This window comes from Bombus affinis, chromosome 3, assembly GCF_024516045.1.
Source record: "Bombus affinis isolate iyBomAffi1 chromosome 3, iyBomAffi1.2, whole genome shotgun sequence".
Classification (NCBI taxonomy): domain Eukaryota; kingdom Metazoa; phylum Arthropoda; class Insecta; order Hymenoptera; family Apidae; genus Bombus; species Bombus affinis.
The window spans coordinates 7,317,915-7,345,744 of record NC_066346.1 but is presented as its reverse complement, the minus strand read 5'-3'; the positions used below and the strand labels follow the sequence as shown (position 1 = coordinate 7,345,744).

General features: G+C 37.5%; 1 protein-coding gene across 2 annotated transcripts in view; it reads right to left on the bottom strand.

Annotated features, from left to right (window-relative positions):
* Positions 1–1,294: 1,294 nt before the first annotated feature.
* LOC126914140 (protein split ends-like) overlaps positions 1,295–27,830 on the bottom strand; it is a 380,706-nt gene continuing 354,170 nt past the window's right edge. The window contains exons 4-9 of one of the 2 annotated variants that reach the window (XM_050717650.1): positions 22,286–22,434; positions 16,853–21,835; positions 15,946–16,110; positions 14,223–14,370; positions 10,729–10,975; positions 1,295–8,076 (exon numbers count right to left, since the gene is read on the bottom strand). In XM_050717650.1, the coding sequence (XP_050573607.1) occupies positions 7,845–8,076; positions 10,729–10,975; positions 14,223–14,370; positions 15,946–16,110; positions 16,853–21,835; positions 22,286–22,434 (5,924 nt within the window). In that variant the 3' untranslated portion in view covers positions 1,295–7,844. The remainder of the gene's footprint in view (positions 8,077–10,728; positions 10,976–14,222; positions 14,371–15,945; positions 16,111–16,852; positions 21,836–22,285; positions 22,435–27,830) is intronic. The other variant, XM_050717651.1, reaches the window with a different exon arrangement.

The following is a 27,830-nucleotide window of genomic DNA, read 5'->3' as shown; positions in this document are numbered from 1 at the left end:
GGGAACAGGATATCGAAATATTTGATTTATTTATATTGCATTATTTATTTATTTCATATGGAAAAACTTCTCACAGAGAACAAAATTATGCTATTTCAAGAGGCGTATGTAATGGTGCAATTTTTCTTACCGACATTTACTGTACCTCGTATATATACCATTTATTATAATTAATATGAAAAGAATTTGAAAAATGTAACAAGAACATGTCATACAGGAATTATGTATCATCCGTTGTAATTATTTGGTACAAAAGAAAATGTAACTATACCTCTTATTCATATATTATATAACATCAAATAATACTTACATAACAGTTTAAAAATTGTAAAAGTTTCAGTATTAATTATATGCATTATGTGATTACGTAATGACGAGAAGGCAGAATAGTAGACATTTCACAGTTATATAACTTCACATGTTAATGATTTATTAACTTATTTTCACATACAATAGTATTATGCGTGAACGATCAAACATTGTATAAACAAAATTTACAAAATAAAGTATAAGTCTTTACAGCTAAAAGCTACTAGTAGTAGTGGATCACATAGCTTCATACTTTTCCTCGGACAAGCAAATATTGCCACCCGAGGCTATTCCATTTTTTTTTATTTTATGCTCTATCTCTCATGTATATATATATATATTTATTTATATTTATATATATATATTTATACTTTGTATTTATATTTGCATTTATATTTATATTTATAATCATATTTATATTTATATTTATATCCGTATTTATATTCATATATTTATATATATAGTCGTATTTATATATATATAATATATATATAAATATCATGCCAAATATATTAAATAAGCTAGCTTTCCTAGTTTTTTGTCCTAGCACGGAATTTTGGGAACGCGAAGGATGGGAATGGGATTGCAAAAAGGGAGTGTTCATGAAGTGGGAGGGTAGTATACTGTATACATACATATATGTAATATGCTTTCCGTGTGTCGTGTGTTTCTTCTTTTCATAGTACAGACGTATATTACACTCATTTAGATTCAACGATCTTCTATCTTGTAAATATAAAATTATTATCTCTTATTGTAATACCACTGACGAAATGATATCGTAATATGTATAGCTATTATCTGCGTCAATAGTCATATTGTACACCAAGAAGTGCATCCGTCTCCTAAATTTGTTTTACACGGCAATCGTGATTACAGTTGGATCGTTTGTTCCTAAGGAGTTTAATCAGTTTTTCGTTTTTTCATTTTTATTTTGTTGCTTCTTAAATCTATCTTCGTTCCCCAAAATTTGCATTTTCGATCGTTTTCTCTTTTCTCTCTTTTTTCTTTTTTTTTTTTTGTTTTGTTAGTTTTCCCTTTGTTCTCATTCTATTCCTCACATTTTTTCTCTCTCACTCGTTTCCTGTCATTCTTCCCAAATTTGTTGCTCTTTCTCTCTCACTCTTACAATACATTACGCGACAATAAACAGAAGTCGCCCCGCACCCCATTCTCCTCTTTTTTTTAGATCTCTCTCAAAACATAACAAGCGAACGAAACGCTCCATTAAATATAACTACATTCTCCTCATTTTTTATTTATTTTTTGATAAATAATAATAGTAATAAATATTTGCCAAAAAAACTCGTGCTCCTCAGTCACACTTTGATAACTATCGGTATATAGTTCTCCAAAAAATTTGTTTCCCGCAATTACTAGTCGTACCGCTTGGCTAAACGCGTTAACTATCTTTAGTCACTGTTTGATCGTACCCGTCCAACCGTCGCAAGAAGAAAAGGAAATGCAAAAAGAAAAGAGACGATATATAAAGTGTCGATTAACGTAGGCCTCTTTTTTACATTATCGTACTCGCAATCCTCTATGTTTATCGATTCGTATCGAGAAAAAGCAACGTAGGTTGACGATGTTCGGAATTTTCAAACATTCCTTAACCATGACTTTTATCACGATTTCATTGAAAGATTTCATTGAAAAATTTCATTTTACTGGAAAACAAAAAAAGAAAGAAAATAAGAGAAAATCGCGGAAAATAATAGTATATAAAAAATTTGATAAAAACACAAAGATAGATATACGTAAGTGTTTATTACATTTATTTAATAAAATTGACTTTTCTACGAAAACAAATCTCAACTAGAAAACCCGACAGGCCGGATAATGAATAGTAAGAGTATCGTCTAATAACTAAAAAAACCAAATATGAAAAATTGCACATATAAAAACAGTGCTATGAGCTACACACTTCAATCGTTTTTTAACGATATTGATACACTAATAAAACGTCATGAAGTAACATATAAACATACGTATATGTACAAAATTGATTGTCTAAAAATATTGAATCACGATTCGTTTTATTCTTCGATTTAAGAGATCAAAAACGGAATTCATTTATAAATAAAAATAATCGCACTGATTGAAGCATGGTTCTTCTTAAAAAGTATCTTCCTTTCTACCCACGTCGCTTTTTCTGCGAGCACGTTGCTGACCAAATCGGCGCAGCTACTTTTATCCAATGATTCGCATAAATACATATTAAATAGTGCGCAGTTCGACGGTTATCGTACAGCGATAATTACCGATAAGGCGTATGTATAACTATGTACAATACGGAAAATATACAAAGGACGTCGGCTCTACGGTGTATACGTACTCTCGATCATAAAGATGTTTGATTCTTGCGTACATTACGTTATTGAGGTAAGTCTTTACTGTTTTTTTTTTTACCTTTTTTTTTTCGTTTTCGTTTTTTTAATAAATTTATTAATCTCCCGCTTAGCGCGTGAATACGCTGCGAAGAAAGGACAAAAAACCTCCCCCTTGTGTTGACTCGACCTCTGGATCGATGTTACGAAATTAGCAAGGAGCCGCAAGACAAAATTACATTCCGCCTCACGGCTACCGACTGGGCGAAGGAATCGAACAATAAAATTATAAGTGTCTTATGTTTAAACGGTCCCATGTTGTGTAAGAGCGATGCCAGCCGTTTGCGCGTTTCCTATCGCACGATCCCCGTGAAGTCTTTTCGACACCCGTGTTTCTCATTATTATCCCATTTTACCTCGCTTTCCGTTTGTTTCCCTATTTCAGAGAAAGCTATATCAATCGTCATCGAAAATCGTCATCCGCGGCCGGTGATATGTCTTTCGCCACTGATAAAAAAAAAAGAACCGAAAAATCTACAAATCTGAGATAATGCATCATTTTGGTCTTCCTGAGGCTCTAAGTGTCTCTTTGTTGCTGCGTTTTGCTAATCGTCTCGTTGTTAGTCGTCGATGAAAACGAGACTTTTGAATACGAACGTGCTTGCGAGGAAAGGCCCGACGACATGAAGTCTTGCCGCGAGCTTTTGATTTTATTTGATGTACCGTCGTTAATTAGAGGCGCGTGAACAACCAATTAGGATCGATGAAGTAAATGTGAACGACGAGACTTCGTAAGCGAAAAACGCGATGTTCTCTGTCGTTCGAGTCACAACGATTATTCGTTGCTAGAATAGATAATAGAAGAAAACTGTTCCTTAAAAATTCGTACACTGTTCCACTCGTAGTTTCGAGCAGCATAAACATTAGTGGTCCTTGCGTTTAGAATCTTAGTTAGTCCCATTCGACTAACTCAACTTTTTGTCAACTATTTGCATAAGATAAAACTAACTTCTCTCTTTCTCTCTCGCTCTCTCTCTCTCTCTCTCTCTCTTGCACCCTCTTTCTCTCTCTCTCTCTCTCTCTTTCTCTCCATAAACTGCTTGATCAAACTTTGAAAATTTATTATGCTCATCTTCTCTAACCGTAGTCATACAAAACTTTATATCATGTATCAAATGTTTTAATTCGTGTTATAAAAGTTATTGTTTGATATCACATATCAGAGAAAATATTTTTATCATTTAAGTTTGTTATTCGAGAAATTAAATTTGTTAATTTATTTTACTTTAACGTTACGTTTCAAAACTTAGAACATTCCTCGAATTTCGGTACAAATTATAATTTACATTGTTACACGGTTACTTATAACTGCTATTTTCTCCAATATGTAACTTAGATAAATATGTTTATATATCGTTGTTTTTTTTTTATAGTATTACAGAATTAATTGAAGCGATTTGATCAAACAGTGAAAAATCTAATGAATTTATTACCATTCTCCCTTTTACTGTAAAAGTGACATTTATAATTAAACAATTTAGAAAATGATTATTGGTCCTCAAAAATTTTGGATATTTTACATAATAATATTATATTTGAAAGGTTTTTAAATTTCCTTCATAGTAAAACATTAAGACCAGTTACAAAAATGACAGTTACAAGAATTTGCAAGAGGTATAGAAATTTTGCAAATTATTTAATTTTCCACCAGAGATACCAACTATTTCTGTCTACAAGTTCATAGTATTAGCAACGAATAATCGACAGTTTATGGAATTCATTCGACTGAGAATGTTCTTCTTCGAAAGTCGAAGTGACGAGTCATCAAAAAAATTCGCGCAACCCTCTTTCTCTTTTGATACTTGCATTTTCTTTATTGTCTGTCTGTCGTGTGTTTAGATCTATTGAATGTCTTTCTTTTAACACATTGCTTATCAAGTTGCTCGAAACTGAATTCCTGAAAGTATAATTCTTAGCAATTTAATCGAGTTTCCCACAATTTGCATAGTAGAAATGAAAATGGATCGACGTAAAGATTTCACTGATGAAAACATCACTTGTCGCTTTATTGACATATTGAGAAATTGAAAAATTGTTTTACTAGTCTCAGATTGATAAGCAACGTATTAATGTCGTAAGGTTTTCCTGGCTCGAAATCTTTTTTCATGGACAATGGCTCCTCGACCAGACACTCGATCAAATAAAATATCCATTTAATACTCGTATATCCTACTAACTTTTAAAGATTCGCTCTGTATGGTTTTGTACATATTTATGCGTACATGCTTTCAAAGGAACATTTCTCGCGTCTCGGAGTTAAATTGTGCGCTGAATAACGCGGTATAGTTTTGGATTTTCGCGACCATATAAAAATAAAGATGAATTACACGCTATCGTACGATTCAGATTAAAAAAAGAAGACAAAAGGAAACGTTAAAACAAAATACGTGTTAAACACGCACTTAGAAAGAACATGAAAATGGAAAAGTGTTCTTGCAATGACTTTTTAATTTTTTCGGCGTTCTACTCCTCTTTCATTGTGTTCTTTTTTTTCTTTTTAATTTCTTGTTTTTTTTTTTTTTTTAACAAAAAATTTACTTAAGGTTACTCGAAAGACCCGTTTCGTTAAAAGTGGAAATTCAGCGTGTGTCTGATTAAAATCAAATGATCACACTTCGCAGAGACCTCGAGTTTTTAATTAATTCGATCGTTTGTTTCTTATGTACACTTGATTCATTTAGCTTTTCGTTCATAGAATATCGAACCATGGCATCGATACGTTACTTTACCATCTAAAGAATATATCGTTAGAAAATTATTACGCGGATCAAAAAACACCGGCTGTCTGTGGCCGGCTAAGTTTAAAAAGAGTTTCAACGTGTCGAGACTATTCGATATTACAGCGCAACACGATGACGTCCCGGTAAAACAATTACTCCTTGTATACTTACGTATAGCCATTTAAAAAATGATTGATTGGAAACGGTGATTTTTTTCTATAGGTACTGTGATGTTGACTCTTTCGCAAAAATATCATTTAAAAACTACACATACTTGTTTCTATATCTTCAATGCAAGCGTAAACACACTCGCACGTGGTTTTAAAAACAGGAAAAGAAAAACGAGGTGACGCGTGAAAGTGTGTTCGTCATTCTAAAATCGAACACCTGATCGTACATTCTAACTCGTTACATTACACGTATTTTATGTAAGTCTTGGAGATACACATACCTCTTATGCCCCTTATCACACATCCTATATGTCTGTGAATGTTAATGTAACATTCGAAACAACGTCTCTAGTTCGAAAGTTGCAAGAATCGCTTATGTTCATTTACGCGAACTCGCAGAGTATATCTATCTCGTTACAGCTCGAGTCAGTGAATAAAATACATTCGTCTTTACTAAATCTACGTTCGACAGAAACGTGTCAACTAAAAAAAAAAAAAAAAAAAAAAAAAGAAAAAAATAGAAAAAAAGAAAGAAAGGCTATAGTCTACACAGTATTTTTACAATTGATGCACCAGCTAGGTAAACGCGCACCACTTCCTCGTTTCTCAAATAAAACTTTCCTGTATCACTCAATGATCGTACTATCTGTATGTAACTATATAAGTAACACGAAGACACATATTGTAGGCCAGCTCCACGCGATGTCAGATCGGCCATAGATACATAATATATTTTTTTCCACTAATGACTTTCTAATTGCGTGATTATTACATTTTTACAATTTTCGCCCATTTTCCTGCTAATTCTGGCGTTAAAGAAAAATATTTACGTGTACGTGCTTTGATGCGCATAGATAATTCAACAATTTCGTTTCGGTAATATGTCCTGTAAATTTTTTAAAATATTCTTAACAAATTAAAGATCTAACAGATTCTACTGTTACGATTTACACGATGTTCGGCAACAATTTGCTTCTTGAATTAGCGAGTGATCGACAGTTCGTAAAGAATTCAACTTTGGAACAGCAATGCTTAATAGGAAAATGGTGTTTGCTAGAATTACGCTCGCTAGCAGCAAATTATTGCGGAGAAATAACGACAAACTATCCTATATCACGTCGAGATATATCTCGACCGACTTTCGATCGATAAAAATCTTTTGTAATTCGATTACATAATATTTTTCATTATTTCTACGTTCAGTCGCTTCGATCACATTCGATTGACTTTTCTGCTTCCTGTTCCTCTATTAACATATGTATTGAACGACAAAATTCATCAGCATCTTTAAAACTTTCATTCCTGGTATCATCGATATTTATATACAAGAAAAATAAACGTGCTTGTGTGCCACAAGAAAAACGTCAAACAAATTATTCGTATCTACTTTTATCTACTTTTGATTCTATCAGGGCAACCGTAAGAATTTTCGAATATTATGGATTCGACATTTTGTTGCTTTCAACAAACTGGACCACGATATTGGTTTCTCCATTTTTTTTTTCTTTTCTTTTTTTTTTTTTTTTTTTTTTTTTTTAAAGAATTATACTTATTTACCATTCTGTAATTTCTAGAATTGAACAATTCTTATTTACTCCAATAGAAGAAAAATGTATGTACAACAATTAATTTCGCTTATTCTACGATCTTCTCATTCAACAATCTTTACTTCTGCATTGCGATTTCCTCTATCCGTTATATTACATATCAACCATTACAAGAGTTTGAATCCGTATCACACTTACTTAGAAGATCCCAGATAATGTAAAATAACCGCATTCGTGATTTTACACAGTTCTATAATACAATTAGTTCAATATTGTTCAATTTTACACAAAGATATGATCGCAATACAGAAGACAATATTGAATATATCGAATGAAAAATTTGAAATATAGTTCTCGTAAAGCTTTAGGAAAATCTGAAGCTCCGAGAATTGTATTCGATAAAATCAACCGTGTTCGATAAGAGTTATAAAGTAGCGCATCTTCATAAAATTTTGACCTGTCGACGTACTCGATTAAGAACGTCTTCGATATTAGTCCTATCGAATACAACACGAAACTTCCATACATTGTCAGCGAAAACAGTAAATCGTCTGCCGGAAATTTAGAAAACAACGTAGAACAAGTCGAGTGCCGAAATCTCTTAATAACAAACGCTTCGACAGCCTCTTCGATTTTTCTTCGTACAGAACTGATCTCACCGTCGCATCATCGTAATCTAAGTTGAGTCGTTTGAGAATCAATCGACACGGATCACCTACACTCTTTCTGCTCTGTTGTAACAGGATTCAAAGATCCGATAGACTTCTTCGAAGATCTTTTCCCCTCTTGCTTCGAAGCACCGCCGTTTTCCGCTCCCCTGCTTCCGGTCACTTTACAGGACCTGCCGGTGATCTTCTGATCCTTACTTGACTCCGTGACTTTGTCCAATTCCGCCATTGCTTCCTGTATAGCGTTCTCCAGTTGCATGTTCAATTTACGACTTCTAGAAAAAGAAACGGGGCAAACGAGAAAATCGTGGGGTTAGTCAAAAGGAACGTTTAGTGCGTCCGGATACGGTTTTGGTGAGCAACAGCAAAGCCGCGATACGTCTAAAATGCGCTACGCAGCTACGACACTACTTTGCTGGTCGGGGATTGGTTAAATGAATCGAAACAGTCATGAATTGATCAAGGAAACGGATCTAAAGACTCCTTACGAGTTGTTGAAAATTCTCCGTCTACTGCGTGACATTTTTATAGGAAAATTTTGGTACTTCTCGAACATTAACTTATTAAGAACCAAACATTTGAACGATACATTCAAGTTATGCAAATGCAACAATATCGAAAGATGTAAATGAAGTAATTTACACTACAGGTTACATACATAAGTATCCGAATACCTTAACAACAATATACGAATGATAAGAAAATGTATAAATTGAGGAAAAACTAATAACTAAAAGCAATATTTATCATTTTATCATAGAGTCACTGGATAATAAACTTTAATCGTTTGTTTAAAAATTGACTGACATTATATGAAACTTCAATAATGTTACGAATGTTTCAATTTCTTTAAGTATTCTTACGAATATAGAATTTAAATGCAAGAAGAAAAAGCGACAAAACATTAACCACATCTTTGAAATTCTCTTGCTAATCACAATTTCACGGAAAGAAGTAACTGATTAAATTGACTTAAAAGATATTATAAATTAAATGTCGTGTTAATGCAACGTTGGCCCTTAATACGTTAGTCATTCGTGTCTTCAAACAGTCTTAGTTTCGCTTTAAGTTTCTGAACATCTTTTCCTTTTCTTTCGTAAGCAAAAAAGAAAGATAATCGATCCATTGAAAATTAATTGCTGTTTGGAAATACGATGATTAAAATTTGGATGTTTTAAAGTTTACTAGAATTTACGCTTTTTATTTCAGTTATTGTTCCTGCAGTCCAATTAATCGGCAAAGCGAAACAAAAAAAAATTTTTTATCGAACATATAATTGCTTTTTCCAACTGTCGATAAGAGTTTCGATTCAATCAAACAAATTTAAATATCCGGCTGTCGAATCCTCCATAAGCGGATTTGGAACGGCGAATGGCGTTATTATTAAAAGATTCTCAACCGTAAATCTGTCACGTCCATTTTTTTTTATCCGATATTTTACACGCATCACAGACTGCATCCACATCGAAAAGAATTTCATAAAATTTTACCGATATTCGTTATCTGCTGTGTAACCGTGACAATAAACCTTTTTTTGTAAATGATATACGAGACTACGAAGAATTTACTACTAAACAAAGAATACAGAAGTTATATTTAAACAGCAATACTAAGCGATATAAATAAAATTGCATATGTGTTTGCAGAGTGTAGACTAAAATACGTTTAAAAACGCGCAACTGCGATCAAAGAGACAGAGTAAAAGCGTTTTCCAATAGGGATCTTCTAAAAGGGCTACCTTAAAAGCCTTCTACTGTTAAACGAGTGTCGTGAAATTAACAATCGCAGCTACGCACAGGTTTTCTTATATTAAACAGAGATTCGATAACATTGGCTGTTGGTTTGTTAATAAATGCTTAACAAGGTTGATCCATTTATAGATTATTATTTATGTTATAAATGTAATAATACGTATAAAATAATATAAGAAATATTATATATTGTTAGTAATTAGATACACGTATAGATCAACTATGTAAAACACTTATCAATCTTAATTTGATATACTTTTTATCTGTCTCGGGTATGATAGGATAAACGATAACAAAATACGAAACAGAATCGCGTTATTTATCTTCGGTTGTAAAAGATTCAATTGTGCGACAAATATATTGTGGTTTTAAAAATAATGCTTCTCATAATATTCCAGTGATAGGAAAATCCGAACTGTACAAAAAGTTATTTATTATTTTTGTTAATCCTTCAATCAGAGTCGCTTCATCCAGATTGTTAAATTTTTTAAATCTGTGGATTTTTATTAAAACTTCAATTCCTCCAGCGCAACGGATAGAAATGAAATAAATAGAAGAATAGAAAGAAAATGATCTTTTACAAGGTATATATTTTATACCGTTTTTCTATGTATTTCTGTCCCAAGTTGAAAATTTGTGTCGTAAATTGTTCCTATACTGGATATTAATAAGTGCATATGTATGTAACGATTTTACCAAATCTATTCGTATTGTCTCAAATCAAATATGCAAATTAGAAAAATGGACGGTAAACAATTTAACCACATCCTGTGTACAAACGAAGAACATTATTGACAAAAAATAAGACACAGATCTATTTGAAAATTGATCATCGATACGTCCATACGTCTCATTAAATATAAAATCCAGAAACATAATATGAAACTTTCCTAAAAACAAAAATATCAAAATCAAATCTAGGATAATAATATAACATTGAAGGATATCTAAGAGAGATCATGCGACAACAAATATACATTGTTCACAACTCGTAGAAAAAGACACACGATAAACCAGCAAAACTTGTAAATCAAATGAAACCTTGGGAAACGCGTCGTATACCGTTAATCGTTTCGTAAATGGTGATCGTTCATCCCCGCGGTACCCATCGTCCCTAAGAGGGCTCGATAACCCGTTTCTGATAAGTTGATCCCCGAACGAGGTGGTGCGACTCACTTCCTAAACTTTTTTCGCGCACGGTGGTGCGCCTCGAGGCCTTCGGAGAGGGACTTGAGAGCCTTGACCTCGACCTGGCTCCGACCGCCCCCGCCCCCGTACCAACGGACCCAGACAGTCATGGTGCCCGGTGGGCCCAAAGACTCGACCTTGCCCGGCCAGGCCGGACTTCCTCTTGCGGCGCCCCATACTAGCTCACCCACTTCCAGTTTCCTCTGGCTCTTCTCCTCCGACTTTGCCTCCGTTACTAAAGGGTTTTGAAACAATTCACGGTGTTTTTCTTTCGGTTTCTCTATTGTTCTCTTTTTCTCGCTGCACGCATTTCTCTTTTCACTCTCGCTCTATTTCACGCTACCTCTCTTAGCCACCAGACGGTGATATGTATCTCGATCTAGCGCGGTGAACAGATGGTGAAACCAGATTTGTATCCGGGAAAGCAGAACGAGCATCGGGGGATCGTGAGATTTTTTATTGAGCTTCGAAGAGTTTATACTCTCGTAACGTAGCGATCATTGGAGTAGTAACGATAAATAATATTATTGGTATGGTACCGATAAATACATTTTGAATTCTGTTCTGGAATTTATTTAAAATATTACGACTTCAACTCTCTACAGGTGGAATTTCATTCACCTGTGAGAAAATGAATTGTAGAAGATTATAGCTTTTTGTTATGGATAATTGCTATGAATAGCTCTTTTCATATATAATTTTATGTATAACGGTTCTAAAATATATAACTTGATAAAAGCGATATAGCTTTTGCGTATAAGAAATGCAGCGAGAAATAAATAAAATAAAAATTAAAAATTGTAAATGTATGAATAATATGTAATATTCCAAATTATAGCGAGTTGAATATTAAATATTAATTTGAATGACCGATTAAATGCGAATTAGCGTAACTGGTATAAAATTATCGTGTTACGCGTTTCACAAATATTCTGCTTCTTAAAATGTGGTAATTAATAATAATAACAAACTGCGAATGTTTATGCTAATTCGTATATAAAAAATAAAACCAAAACAGAAATTTATTTTACCTACTAAATATAACCATTATGTACATTAAGTTGCATATTTTATATGTTTCTTCTTACAACATGCATTCGGTACATTTTTTACAACTCTTCTCATAAACGCATAAATATCTGCCACTTAAGTATCGATTTAATTTCGCAACACGATCCCGCGAGCTTTCGTCTAGTTAAGATTGTGTGTTAATTTTGATCAATAAGTGCATGACGCATAACAGCGAAATGAGTATGCTCTTTGTGCGTGCCTTACGAATGGGATGAATTATTTTGAAACATCCTAACTGATACCACTACGTCTGTATTTGTAGGGTTGTTTATTTTGAAATGTGCTCCTTGCTCGCGCGTGTGCTCGTTAAAAAATGATTAGTAGCTTCATACAAAACGGTGGTAGGCGAGATCAGTGGCAAAATAAGGTATCAGATGGTTCGAGCACATGCAATGACTTCATCCATCGATCTCTTCTATTTCCGACTCGACAATTAAAGAATAAGTCCTGCTCTGAGGAATGCAACCTGTACGCTTTCTTTTTGTAGACATTCCGCGTTACTCGATATCATACTCTTCCGTACGTTTTCGTCCGAAACTTGAATCGTGAATACATATAACTCTACCGTAGTGACTCGATCGTAAAATAACAGATCCATAAAATTCATTGGACAATAATTTTTCGTTATTTCCGCAGGTTCAAACGGTGAATCGGTTGAATCGTAAATTCCAAACTCTCGTTTGGAACGGCGAATTACGAACGTGATAAAGCCGCGGATTTACGTGACAAATTTTTGCGCACGCACGTCCCAAGTTCACAGGCGCGGCCAGGGCGAAAACAACAATTCCCTCCCCAAAATATTATGCACATGCGACACGAGACACGTGAGGATGATTATGTACAAGAAAATGACCGCAACAAATAAGACCGGTGAGCCACACCCGCGCCGAAAATGAACGTATGACTGAAGCCCCTTGGCCCCTTCAGTGGTATGTGACAATTACGTGGACAATGAATATTAACAAACCTGACAGCCAATTAGTACGAAAAAAAAGTAGGAATGTGTATGGAATAAATCCTTATGAAAATTATTTACAATTTATTAATTCAACGTCACCGCCGTTACATCCTTATAGCAAAGCATCGAGTCTCCTCTCCTGGGATCTTTTAACGAACAAAAATGTTTAGTATTGACACCACTTACCTGCTTCGAATTCTTGTGAAATATTGCAACGAATTTTTATTTTCTTTTGTCTTTCTGGTTGAACAATAATACGGTCCAATGATACATCGAAGAAAAATTTTGCCAAGAAAAAGTAATCGTTTGAAAAGGAATATTTTACATTTTCTTCGAATTCTTTATTTTGTAAATAAAGAACATTATGATCTTTGTAAGGTAACATGTAAGAAAATGTTTAAAAACGAAAAGTAATATCTCTTATCGAAAAGAAAATATATACTCCTTTTCTAAAAATAAAATTTACTAACATCTTATAGAAACTGATTAAATGGACGATAAATCTCGAAAATAAAATCAGGCGTGGAAATACTTTTCTCTTTTGATTATTCATATTAACTTTGGAGATGAGTAAATCTTGGACATTGCTTAAAAGGCGTTACCAAAGCGTATACAATGCAAGAAGCAATAATTGATCATGCCACTATGCATGCAGCGAACGAAAACAAATACTGAGCAAGCACACAAACAATCGTAAACTAACGTAATTATGTACATAACGGAACATGCTTTGTACAAAATACGAGGTAGCATGAAGGAACGTTAGAGTGTAGCAGATGTATGTCTAACTAAAATATTGACCCTTAATTAGTACCATTGGATCACAGGTAATTCACAATATTTTAGAATAAATTGCTCAGTTTTAGAGTACTTCATTTTTATTTTAGAATTTATTTTATTAATTATTATACTTATATTTACTAAATCTGGAATTTCGTACTCCAAATTGTCACCTATGAACCAACAGTACCAATCGAGGACTAATGAAAATGTTAGAGTTAGAAAGATTCTTAATACTAACAATCATTCTATAACAATCATCGACAAACAACGTGAAATTTTCTCGTTACGTATAAATTATTTTATAATATTTCTAAAATTTTACCATGCATAAAATTACATTCCTTATCAATGTAAGACTACTGTCAGATACCACTTTGATAAGATAACTTTCATAATAAGACAATTCTATACAATCGTTCTTCGAATCTATACAAAATATACAGGATGTAAAAAAATCAATCTTTAACAACCAAGTTTACTAATTATAGTATAATTTATTTGAAGGATCGTTCGGAGCTTTTTCGATAGAATTAATGTGTTTTACAATAGTAACAGTTTTCACGTCAACAATTATCAAAGTTGATTATCAAAATGTGGCTCGATGCTAATATCCGAGCTACTTATATAACTAATATACGATTAATATCTAAAAATACCATACAATACTGACCATCTTGGTCTTCATGCAGGGTAGAATGCATGGAATGGATGGAGTCCAGCTTTCGCTTGATTCCGCGGCCGAGGGCATGTTCCCTGCCCTCGCACCTCACTGTGCTCACCACACCTTCGGCTTGCTTCAACGTCTCTGACGTATAGATCTGTCAAATACAACTGGATCAACTCAGGCACAAGCCTACCAAGTCACATGCTAATATCATTTCAATCTAACGTCTGCCAAATCGCTCGTTTCGTTTTGATAAACCCTTCTATTTCTCCAGCAAGATTCTCATCATTCTTTCGACCGAGCGTGAAAAACATAAGTGAACAGAATGAAGTTGTATAAAACAAAGAAAATAAATAAACAAACCAAACTACTTGAACAGAGAACAATTTTTAACTCAACTAATTAATGTAGAAAAATGTATAATAAAATATTAACGCGATGAGCGTTCGAAGAGCAACTATTATAGAAAACTTACGTTTTCTACGCTATCAATGGCCGAATTGATATGGCACGTTCAAATTTCATTCTTCGAGGCATGCAAACGAGAAATGATACCAAGATGACAAAATCCAAACTCTGATTACGCATGCTCATTGCAAGGTATTTTCTCTTTTGTTTTGAACGTTTAGGAATAATGTATGTCAGATAATTTTTAGCAAAAATAATACTGTTTAGCAAAAATTTATTTTTTCTCTGTTTGCCATTATAAAGAATCATGTATCTTTTTTTTTTCTTAGCAATTCTTTAACACACGATTAATTATACAAGTTACATTATTGCAATGTATACTTTAAATAATAATGCTAAAAAAAAGCGAGCTGAACATCGTCCGGCCCACGAATTATCTACGCGTAAAAATTAATAACGTTAAATACAAACTAATTACAAACTTAATAGTACTCGTTTGAAACGTATATTATGCCCTTGCAAGTAGGGAATGCCACTGGTTGTGTAATTGAAAATGTACAAAATTAATTAATCGACCCGTACGAAAGAAAGATGCTCAGTCCTCCGACGATGAGTCAGTCTCCTCACCGTCGTCAGCTTCTTGCGCATATACGAATTGATTGTAAATGTATGGATTCATATAGGCCTGCTTACTAGGCGAATAGTTCACGACAGCAATGCTATTAGGATCAGACCTATAGTTATACAAATGTGGATAAAGCCCTGCTGACGCAGCGATACCGATATTTATAAATTTCTGATAATTCTCGCCTTGTGAACAATAAGGAATACCGATGTTCTGATTCTCCAAAGGCTTTTCTTCCGAATTTTGATCTATGCCATCTTGCTCCGGAAGATGTTGTGAAACTTGTGACTCAATTTGATCGGTTTCCACGCAAGATTTAGGATCGAATTTCGTTTGAGGTAACATAGTGTAATGCGCATGATCTGGCACTAAAGCTTGCTGTCGATAAACGTTCGTATTGGGAACATAATGCTGACTATGATAGAGGATCGGCTGATAGTGACCATGACCTACAACTGGCAACGTATTGACGTCAACCTCTGTATAAGAGACGTCCGTCATTTCTTTAGTGACGCTTAGGTGATCTTCGACAGGATTCTGGTCCATTGTGTCTGAATATATGGAATGATTTGGTGATGAAGTGTCCATATGCTCCTGTGAGTCAGCGTATGTGTTTTCAGGGTGTGTCGTATCGGCTGGCTGGTGCATGTCTGTTAGAGTTAGATGACGGTTGACCTGCTCTACATGGGTACCAACCTGGATCCCAGTAGTCACCGTCGACTCCACATATGTCTTTCCATGGAGACCTGGCTGACTAAGCGTGATTTCTTTCGTGGTGATACCTTGAATTCTCCAATCTTCCGAAGCCACTGGTACGTCGCCTGAATCCGGTTCGCTACTTGATACGCAATGAACCATTGGCTGGAAATTAATATTTTAACGCGTTCAGTATATTAGCTGAGATGAAAATACAAACAAGGCAATATTATATATCGCAGTTTTGTTTTCATTTCAATAAACAAAAACGCTTTGAATGTACTTAGAAATATTTTTTTGGTACAAGTAGATTTTGTTTTAATACAAAATTGAAATAAAAAATCACATACATTAATTAACGGTTCTTTCATATTTTTCTTAAACTTAAAAAAAAAATAGAAAAACATAATTAGTCTGACATTATAAATAATTGAACTTGAATTAGATATAAAGGAGCAGGTATGCCAGGCTTAATCATATAAGTGCAATAAATATAAATTATATATTCACAACGTTTACTTCTTTGCAATCTACGTTTGTTCACATCACTTATTTAACCCCATAGAGTTTTAAAACATCTATAAGAATTTCGTATTTGATTGTGATTTGTTTGAAACACACAGTGACAAATTTATGTTACAATGCCAATTTTTATCAAAACTATATATCTAAAAAAACTTAGTATTTCAAAATTATACGAATACATGAGAAAATACTTAATTCTACTGAAAAATATTTTAATTATATGTATATTAAATAAATAAATCTATGATATTCTGTAAACATTTAAAGATATATTTAATATTATAACAATTGACAAATTTCAGAAAATTAATTTCTAAATTACCTATTATGTTTTTCTTCTATGGTTTTATTGTTTTTATTATATTGAATAATGCAATATTACCGTAGACGACGAGTGATGTCTAGCTGTAATTGGCGGTGCAGGTGAAGCTGCTCCATGCGTTGTAGTGTCCACGGCAGGACTATTCGATCTTTGACTATTTCCTGGACTGTGCGTGGTGGTATCCGGCGGCGATCCTTGTCTCATCATAGCCGATTGAGCCATATTCGCTTGATTACCAGCTGTCTGAGTCGAAACAGAATGTCTTGCCATCAGAGGACTATGTTGGTCGCTCTGTTGAGCTGTTTTCTCAACAACAGTTGTACTACTACTGGCAAGAACGTATTGCTGCTGTTCAACGTTCTGCTCCGAAGACGGTGAATTCACGCTACTTTTTGGGGAAGTGGGCGCCTTTCCTTGAATCATTCCAGAACTTAAAATATATGACTGATTATGATCAATGTTTAACGAAGGATCGACGGCGGTTCCATTAGAAGCTGCAGCTTGAAAATTAGGTATCTGATTGTTAGATACCATGGTCGTTTGTTGCTGCACGATCGTAGTATTTTGCTGAACGAATGTTGTGTTCTGTTGATTAGGGGCCGATGAAACAGCGATATTCTGCGCCGTCCCACAAGGTACCATCAATGTCTGCCCGTTCATCTGTATGAATTCCTGCTGACCCTGCATGTTTGTCGGTCGAACTTGCGAGGCATTAAAAGTCACTTGCTGATTCGGACTGACATTTGCTACTATCGGACTCAGTTGGTTCCCAAACGACGTTGTTCCATTTACTAAGAATTGGCCACTGTTCGGTGAGAGGAATTGTGCGCCAGGACTATGCTGTTGAATAATTTTTCCGCCAGTTGCTTGCGGTGCTCGAATGACCATTCCAGCAGGACCAGCTGCTAAAATGCTTTGACTCGGATTGAATATTCCACTGTGGCTTTGCACCGGAGTTAACACGTTCTGACCGTTTACGTTCTGTATCTGCAACTGCATACCGATGTTTCCTGTGTCTTGCAGCAAGGTCGCCGTTCCATCAGCAGACATAACCATACTTCCTATACCAGGAACGATGAATTGTTGAATAGTAGGGAAATTTTGAACCATACCAGCAGCTCCGTTTAATAAATTCACTGGTTGCAGAAGATTTATTTGCTGAGCTGGTTGAGGATTCGTGATAATTTGTTGAGCATTGAACTGAGCCGATGTTGCACCGGCCTGACCATTCATTACCAATTGAGCTGGTGCTCCACCCTTGCCAGGAACAATTGTCAATGCCTGCAGCATCGGACCGCCTATGCTCTGAGTCTGGAAGTTCTGTTGCGCAAAGTTGGACTGCGACTGCATCAACATGCCAGCATTCTGTTGGGACGAAGCGATATGCAACATCGAGGCCACTGTCTGCGGATTCGTCTTTCGTTTTTTGTACGCTTTCTTTTTGCTCATTGCTGATTCGGGCGATAGCAACGCCGGTTGCCGATTTACCATCCCTTGATTCGCACTGACGTTTCTTGTAACGTCCTGATTCGCATCTAGGATTGACTGAGCATTTTGTATCACGTTTCCAGTCGCGACAGTCAGATGCGGTATTTGAACGTTCTGACCTATACTGTCCATCGTCATGACACTAGGTTGTATAAGTACGGGAGTCTGAATAGTGTTGACGAGCACCGTGGGCTGTCCAATAACTTGCTGAGCTACGCCCACCGCAGGAATGACCTGGCTGACAGCTCCTGTCACACTGGTGACCATAGGTGACACTGACAATGGTGGCATCGAATTAGAGTTGGAAATGATTTTTGGAGGAGGTGGTGCCATTACACCGTTGATTCCTGAACCCGTGCTAGCCATTATAAGTTGACCACCATTAGACACTAATATATGACCAGGAGGTAAAGTCGATCCAGCAGGATGTTTTAATATTCCGCCTGACGTAAGAACATTATGAACTTGAACATTGGACTGAGGATGCTGTTGGGTTGGTTGTTGCTGCTGTTGCTGACTCTGAGGTTGTACTGGTGAATTGGTACTGGCCTGAGGTACTTGTATACTACTAACGACGCTTTGAACCATCTCTAATGGCGATTTCGACACACTTATCGCTATCGACGATTGACTATTCGGAAGAGAGGACGTCGTAGTAACAACAGTGGTTGGTACATTCGTTAAGGTTGTCGAAGACGCTGGATGCTGTGATTTATTCGAGAGTATATCTGGTATAGCGGGATTTGGTATTCCAGAAGGTGTATTTATCGAAACCGTAGCGGTATTCGCTCTTCCAGCTAGCACAGATGTGATGGTATTACTGCTAACTGTATGGCCGCTTGCCATTGTGGTTATTACCGATGATGTACCAGCAAAGTGATTCATCGGTACTCTCGAAACTGCATTAACAGTATGAGGATGTGGCTGGTAACCATCCAAAGACGACTGTCTCGTGGTTTGTCTTTTTGTTATTTGAGACGTCATGCTGTCTGAACCGGAAGTGGATGATTGCGACGATGGCGTACTAGAAGGAACTACGTTTGAACTCGTTGTAGCAGAGCAAGGCGTCTCCGCGCGTTGCTCTTGCGCAACACTACCCATCGAAGACTGTGAGGGTTGTTGAGCCTGAGGCGTTAAAGGTTGAGATGGCACCTGACCAGACGTAGAATGCGAATGAGGTGTTGGCGGTTGCGAGTAACTATGTGGCGTCGACGGTTGCGACGAAATGAGACTTTGAGGCGTTGCCGGCTGCGATATTCCAGGCGTCGACGAAGCTGGCGTGTCCGAATTCGCTGGACTGTTCGTACCAATCGGAGATCCATGACTGGTACTCACAGTACCACCCTGGATCGGTCTTGAATCAGCTTGCTGCTGATTGTTCTGATACTGTTCTCCAAACGTGGACGATGTAACAGGATCCTCGCGTTGATCAGAATGCATCAGGTACTGACGTTGCATTTGTTGTTTATATTGATCCTGCACATAAGATTGAGTATCAGCACTGGTAACACAACCTTGGCAAGGACTATTCTCCGAATCTGTTCCTCCACTGCTCGAAGTGGGAGTCATGCTACTGTGTACAACAACGGGCGAGGTTGCGTGATTTTTCACAGAATTAAACGTCGATGTGCTCGAGGGGCTGGCGCCGGAAGAAGGCTTTGGTTGTGGAAGATAAGTGTTATTAGGCAAATGCGAACCATGACTCGTTTGCGGTGTTTTCGAATTATTGACAATTCCCACTTGAGAGCTACTAACACCGGTTTGCCTTGATATCGTGCTATTCAACAAAGCAGTCTGTTGCGCAAGGTAACCGCTGGGGTCTTCCAAAAACGACGGGCCACTGCTATTGACGGTCGAACCAATTTGATTACTATTCTGTTGATTTTTCTCGTTGAATTCATCTATTGGACTCGAAGCTGATTGATCAAGGCTATTGTTTCGAACATCTGTAACGCTATGCTGGCGCTGTTTCTTCACCATTACTTTACTGGGTTTGGCCTTCTTGCGCGCAACTTCATCGGTCCAAGTGGACGCTTGTGGAATGTGGTGATGTAGAGGTGGAACACGATCGAAGGAGTTACATGTGATGTTCTGGACTGTGACAAGAGAAGGCTGATGAGAACCCGAAGCCGATCGATTTTGTTGCCAAGGTGGCGTTCTTGGATTGAAATGCACGTTACCGGGTTGCCCGTTTGGTCCCATTCCAGACTGCGTTTCAACAGCATGATTGGTATTCGGGCTCCTTCCCGCTACATTAGATAAAGCGTATTGTTGCTGATGTTTAACATCTACGATAGCTCCTTTCGAAGCATCGAAATTTCTCACAGGATATTGAACCTGATTCTGGGCGTACATTCGTTGCATATTTTCGTGGGAATTATTCGATAAGTTCCCATTTTGTACGACATGGTGCCGTTGTACAGCGTGATTGTGCAACAGAAGTTGTTGCTGCTGCTGTTGTTGCTGCTGCTGCTGCTGTTGTTGTTGTTGCTGCTGCTGCTGTTGAATTTGTTTCGCATTCAAATCTTCATCCGTCACAGAAGAAGTACGATTATGTCTGTTCTGCATATCAGCACTATTCATCACGGGACCAATTGTTTGTTGTTGCATTACGTCTAACGAATGATGATTCAACTGTTGATTAGGATACTGAGGTTGCACGCACACCTGAGATACTTGTTGTTGATGCTGATGCTGCTGTTGCTGCTGGAGTTGTTGTATTTGCATTTGAAATTGATCCGCTGGTTGTGCCTGCATTACGTGTTGATTGGGTTGATGCTGTTGCGTTTGTTGTTGCAGCTGATGTTGATGAATTTGGTGCAACTGCGGATGAAGAGTAGATTGAGCTGTTACTTGTGAGGATTGCATGTGATGCACATAATTTTCTGACGAATGTTGAGGGTTGTAGTTTCCTGATTGTTGATCAACTTCTTGAGTCAAATGCTGCTGTTGTTGTTGCTGCTGTTGCATCTTATGCTTCTGCATTTGTTGCATGTGCAATTGCTGTTGCTGTTGCTGTTGTTGCTGCTGCTGGTTCAAATGGTCCTGCTGCTGCATTATGTGTAACGGCTGCTGATTTAATTGATTAAGATAGTGAGGAGCTTGCTGTTGCGTTAACTGATTCACGACCGTATTTTGATGTTGTTGTTGTTCGTGTTGCTGTAAAATCTGCATATGTTGCATTTGCTGATGATGAGGCAGTAACTGTTGCTGCTGTTGCTGCTGCTGTTGTTGTTGAGATATATGCTGCTGCATAAGTTGCTGCTGCTGCTGCTGCTGTTGTTGCTGCTGTTGCAATATAAGCTGTTGATGTTGCTGTTGCAACAACTGTTGTTGCTGCTGAGTCATATTGTTAAAATTGGCGCCCTGCTGATTCATGATCAGAGAATTTCCCATTAACATCCCCGACATATTGTGCTGACCTAACCTTTGCTGAGGATTTCTCGTTACACAGCCGTTTATATCTTGTGTTTGAGAAGGTGAACTTAATGTTTGATGACATATCTGCTGATTACTTTGCTGAACTTGCAAATTAGGGATCGCAATAGGCCACACCTGGAATATGAAAAACATTCACGTGTAAACATTATACTATATACATAATATTCGACATAATTACAAAATAATAAAATTTACCTACTAATGTATTTATTTATAAAGATTTATCTATTACAGATAAACTTATTATTTACAATAAACAGACCGTAATTATTAACTCTTGGGCAATACAATAAAGTAATGAAAAATTTAGGACAACGGACTTGGAAGATAATTATCTTGTTTTATTATGATTACATAATTATTATATTGAATAAAAATTAGATATTAACGTAATATAATTTTAACTTCTTATAGAAAATAAATATTAATAATTACGTCACGTATAATTTCATTTAAAATGTAAAGTTCGCAGTATTATTTGTTCGAATCTCTCTCGGGATACATTATGGAAGAATTAAAATAGCAGATTTCTCTTCGGATTAATTAAAATTAATATCACATTACCTGCGATCCATTTGGTACTGGTGACCCTTGCACTCCAGATGCCGCAACAATAGCTCTCTCGCGTTGTGCCATAAGTTGTGAGACTGAGACTCCTGAGAAAATGTTTCCTAGCCCCCCTATTTTTCTCTTCTTTTTCTTGTTGAGACCATCTGAAAAATATAATGAAACGTTGATAGAAATCATCTTTTGTTATTGGATATTTAAGATATGCAAAAAATGATATTAATTCTTAATGGAATTCCGAGGCACGTTAAATCTTCAAGGTCATGGAGAATTAAAATACGACTCATTTCCCTAACTCTAATTTTAACCCTCCACTTATTATTCAAGCGCTGCTTCAGGTTTCTTAATGAACGAGTGTTCCATTTGAAGTCCCACCGCAAGGTTAAATCCTATTTAGCGTAACAATTCCAAGATTCATATCCGTTTTATTCACTACCTTTCTTTTCCAACACATTTTACTTGTAAACGAACGTATAACTTTTTCCAATTTTGTATAAATCAGTTACAAAGATAAATGGTTAGAATATTGCCTTTTTTCCAAGTGCAGAAGATAAATGCACGAAGTGTCGCAGAAACTGCTAATTTATGGTATGATACATTCTGAATGAAAATAATTACTATTCTTTATATAATAAAAACTATTTAATGAAAATTAGATTTATATATTAACAGTACTATAATATTTATAGAACGTATATAATTTTCATCGTGTTCATACTAATTGTTTCTATATACGAGAAAAATAAATAATGCACGGGAATGCACGCGAACTATTTAAACGATGCTAAAAGATACAAGAATGGAGGAAAATCACCCTTATAGGTTCGTTAGTATTTAAAAAAATTGATGAATCAAAGAAAAAGAAAAGTAGAACGAAGCGAAGCAAATAACTGTTTCATATTTTGAATTCAAGCGAAACTATACTACCCCTCACAATCAAAGGTTGACAAGCAGCTATAACAAGCGTTCACACTATAAAATTACCTTGATTTACGAGGATAACAGAAAGCAGAATGGCAAAAGGGTGGCAAAGGGGATGGTTTTCAATGGCGGTCTTTTATCCGTAAGCCTACAGCGGATAATTATTCTCCACGGCTTCAATGGGGGAAGACAATTCGGAAGCGGGAGAAGCAAGATGAAGAGGACGAGGAAAACGGATGGGTGAAAGAGAGGTAGGGTAGGATGTAATAATGAATCCACCTAGGAGTAAGGCCAAGTTGTCTGCAACGACGGTAGTTTAACCCGATTTTCAAGGGGGTGAAAATTTGCGTAAAATCTTTGAAGCATTTCGTGGCTTTCGAGGGAGGTTCGCGTGAACGCGTAAAATCCCTCTCCTTTTATCCCAAAAATCTGCAGTCAATGGCTTATGGCTGTAAGCGTTGCCGCCATTAAATCTGACGAAGCAGAGATGACGTAGCAATTATGGAATATAGGCTATCGTTTAAGAATGAAACTCGATCCCTCGAAGTACGAGGAAAGATATTGAAAATTCGATTGCAAGGGAAAATTAGAAAGTGCGCCTTTTCTGATGTAATTTCTCAAATTACTCTTTGTTCAATGTTTTGCAATAAAAATATATATAACATCTTCTTACATTTCATTCCATCGAAGTTAAATATTAATTAAGATATCATATAAACCGTTGACGACGATAAGAGATTAAATAATAAAACGAATGGAGAAGCCTAATTTCTCTTGAACACACAATATTCGATACGGCTGAAATATGCTAACCAAAGATAGTTCCCATCGTTCTCAAGCAACTCTCGCGGTATAGATCGAAGTTGCGGACTCGATGTCAGGAGATTTCGATACAGGGACCAATTGAACCGAACCAACGGCCATAATTATAACGATCTTCTGTTAGAGAAGTCCCGAGGCAAAACTTCTCGTTACGGCTGGCTGACGGACCAGCGGGATTCGAAGGCACTCGAATCACTGAAATCCAATTGAACCTCGGCCAAGGACTACTTCCCCAGTTGTTCGCTCATGACGATCCCAGCGTGGATCGGACGTTACGACGTGGTCGAGCCGTTGATGCGGACTAAACGGAAGCAGCGTAAAATGCGCTTGCGCGACCACAACAGGACGTCGGTCGAGGACGAGCCGGAGGTGGTTTGAAACGGTGTCGGCGGGGGTGAACATCACTCGGGGCAGGCGCAAGAATCACAACCGGACACAGACGTTGGACCGCAGTTCCTCTTCTCTCTTCACCTATTCGGAGCGCCGTGGCGCCGCTGCCTCTTCGTACGAAATTAACCCTTATCAACTCTCTGTCTGCCACTACCACCACCACCACCACCACCACCACCACCACCATCGACACTACCACTGCTACCACCCACTCTGTCCTCGTTCTCCTTCGCGTTTGCCCCCACCAAGCAGCCTCATCCAAACTAACATCGTCGCGTTGACGTCGCTGGCAGTGAATGGTGAGCGGATTCTTTCCTCCTCCCGGGACTTATTGATCGCCCGGACGATAAGAAGACACGAGCCGGCCGATTGGTTCCTCTTCCGGCCAGCTCGCGTCCTCTGTGCAACCCTAACACCGATGGAAAGCCTTCTGTCCCGCGTCGGGATTGTAGCGACAGAGACAACCAAATGCAAATTTGTGGATCGTCTGAGGATTTACCTGAGTGGGCTTTAAACTGTCTGATGACCTGTGCATGGCACACGCTCTAAGGTCTTTTGCTAATGCTTGTCGAGTATTATGCCAACCAACTGGTTTTGTTATTAATCGCCGTTTTCGATAGCGCAGATTATACGAGATTAGTTGCATAGTTGACGAACGAAACATTTGATTTTAATGAAAAGCGACGAAGTTGAATCAAAATTTGTCAAGATCTCGTAGTTGTAAAATCTTTACGTACCGAGTAAGATGATAAAAGAAAAGTTGCAGGTGTAACTAATAGCTCGCTCTCTGTGAAAGCGTTTCCTCCGGGATATCAAACGGCGCAAAGCGTATCGCGCCGTCGTAACACGAACGTGATCGATCGGGTAACAGAGAGAGCCTGTTTACCACGGAAAATTGTTCAGCGGGACAAGGAAAATGTAACAGCGAGCGATCGACCTCGTTAAACGTGTCACGATTAGTCGTTACACTTGTCTCGTTGACCTGGCGAAATCGGATCTCGAAAATTTATTAACACACCGACGAATCCGCTGACAGGGTGTCTCGCGCGAAGCGTAAAAGCAAATCGTTACGGGCGAGAGCTGCGGTACGAATTCCAGAAATGCTGTTTGCGCGCTCAAACATTCGCCCCCTCTCTCGTCTATAGGATTGGTCTAGAAAATGAACGCATATTAAAAACGAAAGTAAATCCAGATACGAGTAACCAGCCGTCGGAATTCCATTAATAGCGTCGATCGAGTTTCGTTTCTCGTTTCTCGGTCGAGTCCCTTGGCAAACTGCGGTACATAAAAGCCATTCCCCAGGCTGAACCGAGCAAAACCGAAAAGAAGAGAGGAGAGAAATGAAATCGACTTTCGTTATTGAGACTCGTATTCGTGGAAGAGCGACGACGATAAAGATTCATTCGACTCGTCTCTCCCCTCCACGGCTTATTTCTTTTATTTTCCATCCCCGTCCGCGATTCGGAGGGTGTGTGTTTGCACACCACGCGAACGTATTACCTCCGCCGTTGAAATGCCTCGATAGAGGGAAACCAGGGGTAGAAAGAAAGATGGTGTGGAACGAAAGGGAGAGAAACAGGGTGACGTTTTCTCGGGCCACGTCGTTTTATATCACCGGAAAATTGGAATCGAAGCGACGCCCGTGAACGCGAACGTGAGCGTCGATGTTAAAACGGCCCTATAAAGTTCCACAGAAACACTGGCGACGATGTACATTTATATAGGGTGGAGCGCAATTCCGTGATGCAATACCGTAATCGCGAGAAAGATAAATCTTTGAAGAATATTATATCGAACGCGTGGAAGCAGATTATTTCATGCGGTAATTTTTCATAGAATTTAGCTTGAAAATTTGTCAATTTTGTGAACAATAGGTAAATTATACTTTCGATGTTCGAGATACTTTTCTTTCCATTTGCGTATGTTTAATCGTAAATGTATAGTTTCCATTAACTTTTCCTGGTAATTTTCTGCTACCTTTCGTGAAGCAAGTTTTTATGAACTTTCCGAAATGGTAATTCAGTTATCTTGTACGTGACGATAAAACTGTTTTCAAGTGCGCTTACTTCATTTACCGAAAGTGATCAGATAAGTATACGTTGAACATTTGTAGGAATTTTTATACAATCAAATTAATAAAGTGATGTAGTTATTCTTTGTTGTTAATTTACTACATCGTAAATTGTGACACAATAACGTTAGTAATTATCAATATATTGTTGTAAAATTGTTACCATAAAAATGAAGACGACTTTTGGGTAATCAAATTACACGTGTCATATAGCAAAACGTTAAGTTCAATTTTGCCCATCATATCGCTGTTACACTGTCTCGATCACTTTGCGATATCCACCTAACGTAATTCCTGAGTGAACAAAATCTACCAAAACCACTACGCTAAACCGATGGCGGAAGGATTGAAATGCTTGAGTTCGGATGACAAAAGGTGAAATGAAACACAGTTAGAAAGTTTGCGAGCAGGCGATTAAAAATCAGCAACGTTGTCCTTTAAATCCCTCAGCCCCTGAAACCAGCGAACGATCAAAATACACTCGACGAATTTCAATGCACAGTCGGACTATTGTTTCTCATTCCCGACGAGCGAAAACCGTAAGCGAGGCTTTCGCTGTGTGTGCACAGGCTCGCTCGGAATAACAGCCGTTTAATTAGCGACGCGATGAAGAAAGGAAAAGACGAAAAAGAGAATAAAGAAGCAGAAGAGGAGAGGGGTGAACGGGTAGCAGGGAGGAGGAAACGAGAGAGAGAGAAAAAAGAAAAGAGTCGGTCTCGCTCGGTCGGTTATAGGATTTAGTAATGAAATCCGGACGGAGAGTTTAGCCGCCACGGTGATACATCATTCCACCTCCTTCCCCCGGGCCAACGCCTCCATCCATGGTTCCTACGTCGCGTTCGCCACCTCCATCCCTTTTTTCACCGACATCGGGGAGCTTTAATGCCGTCTCTATGTACGCGAAAAGGACCGCGGAAGAAAGAGAGGCACAGAGAAAGAGGAAAAGGGAAGCACAGACGGAACGAAAGAAAGGGAGAAGGGGATGGAGGCAACAGACCCCGCTAATGTCGCAATTTCGTCGTTCCTTTTCTTCTTCCCGGGACTTTTTTCCCGTTCGCTGCGCCCTAATGATCACGGCTCGGTCGGCAGCCGCGAGGCGCGATGCACGAGGAAAAACTTTTGGTCGTCCTCCAATAAAAGTTTTCGCCGCGTGTTTTCTAGTACGACGGTGAATAAACGTTCCCGGCGATTATGGCGCGCCGCTCTGACTACCGGAACTGGCGGAACTTTGTTAATACGACGGATCGATGGGAAAACTTCTTCGGGGGATATATTGATGGGTGGGAGGATGTGTACGTGCTCGGCCGCCGCGTACGCTGGTATACGTGAGATTGATTG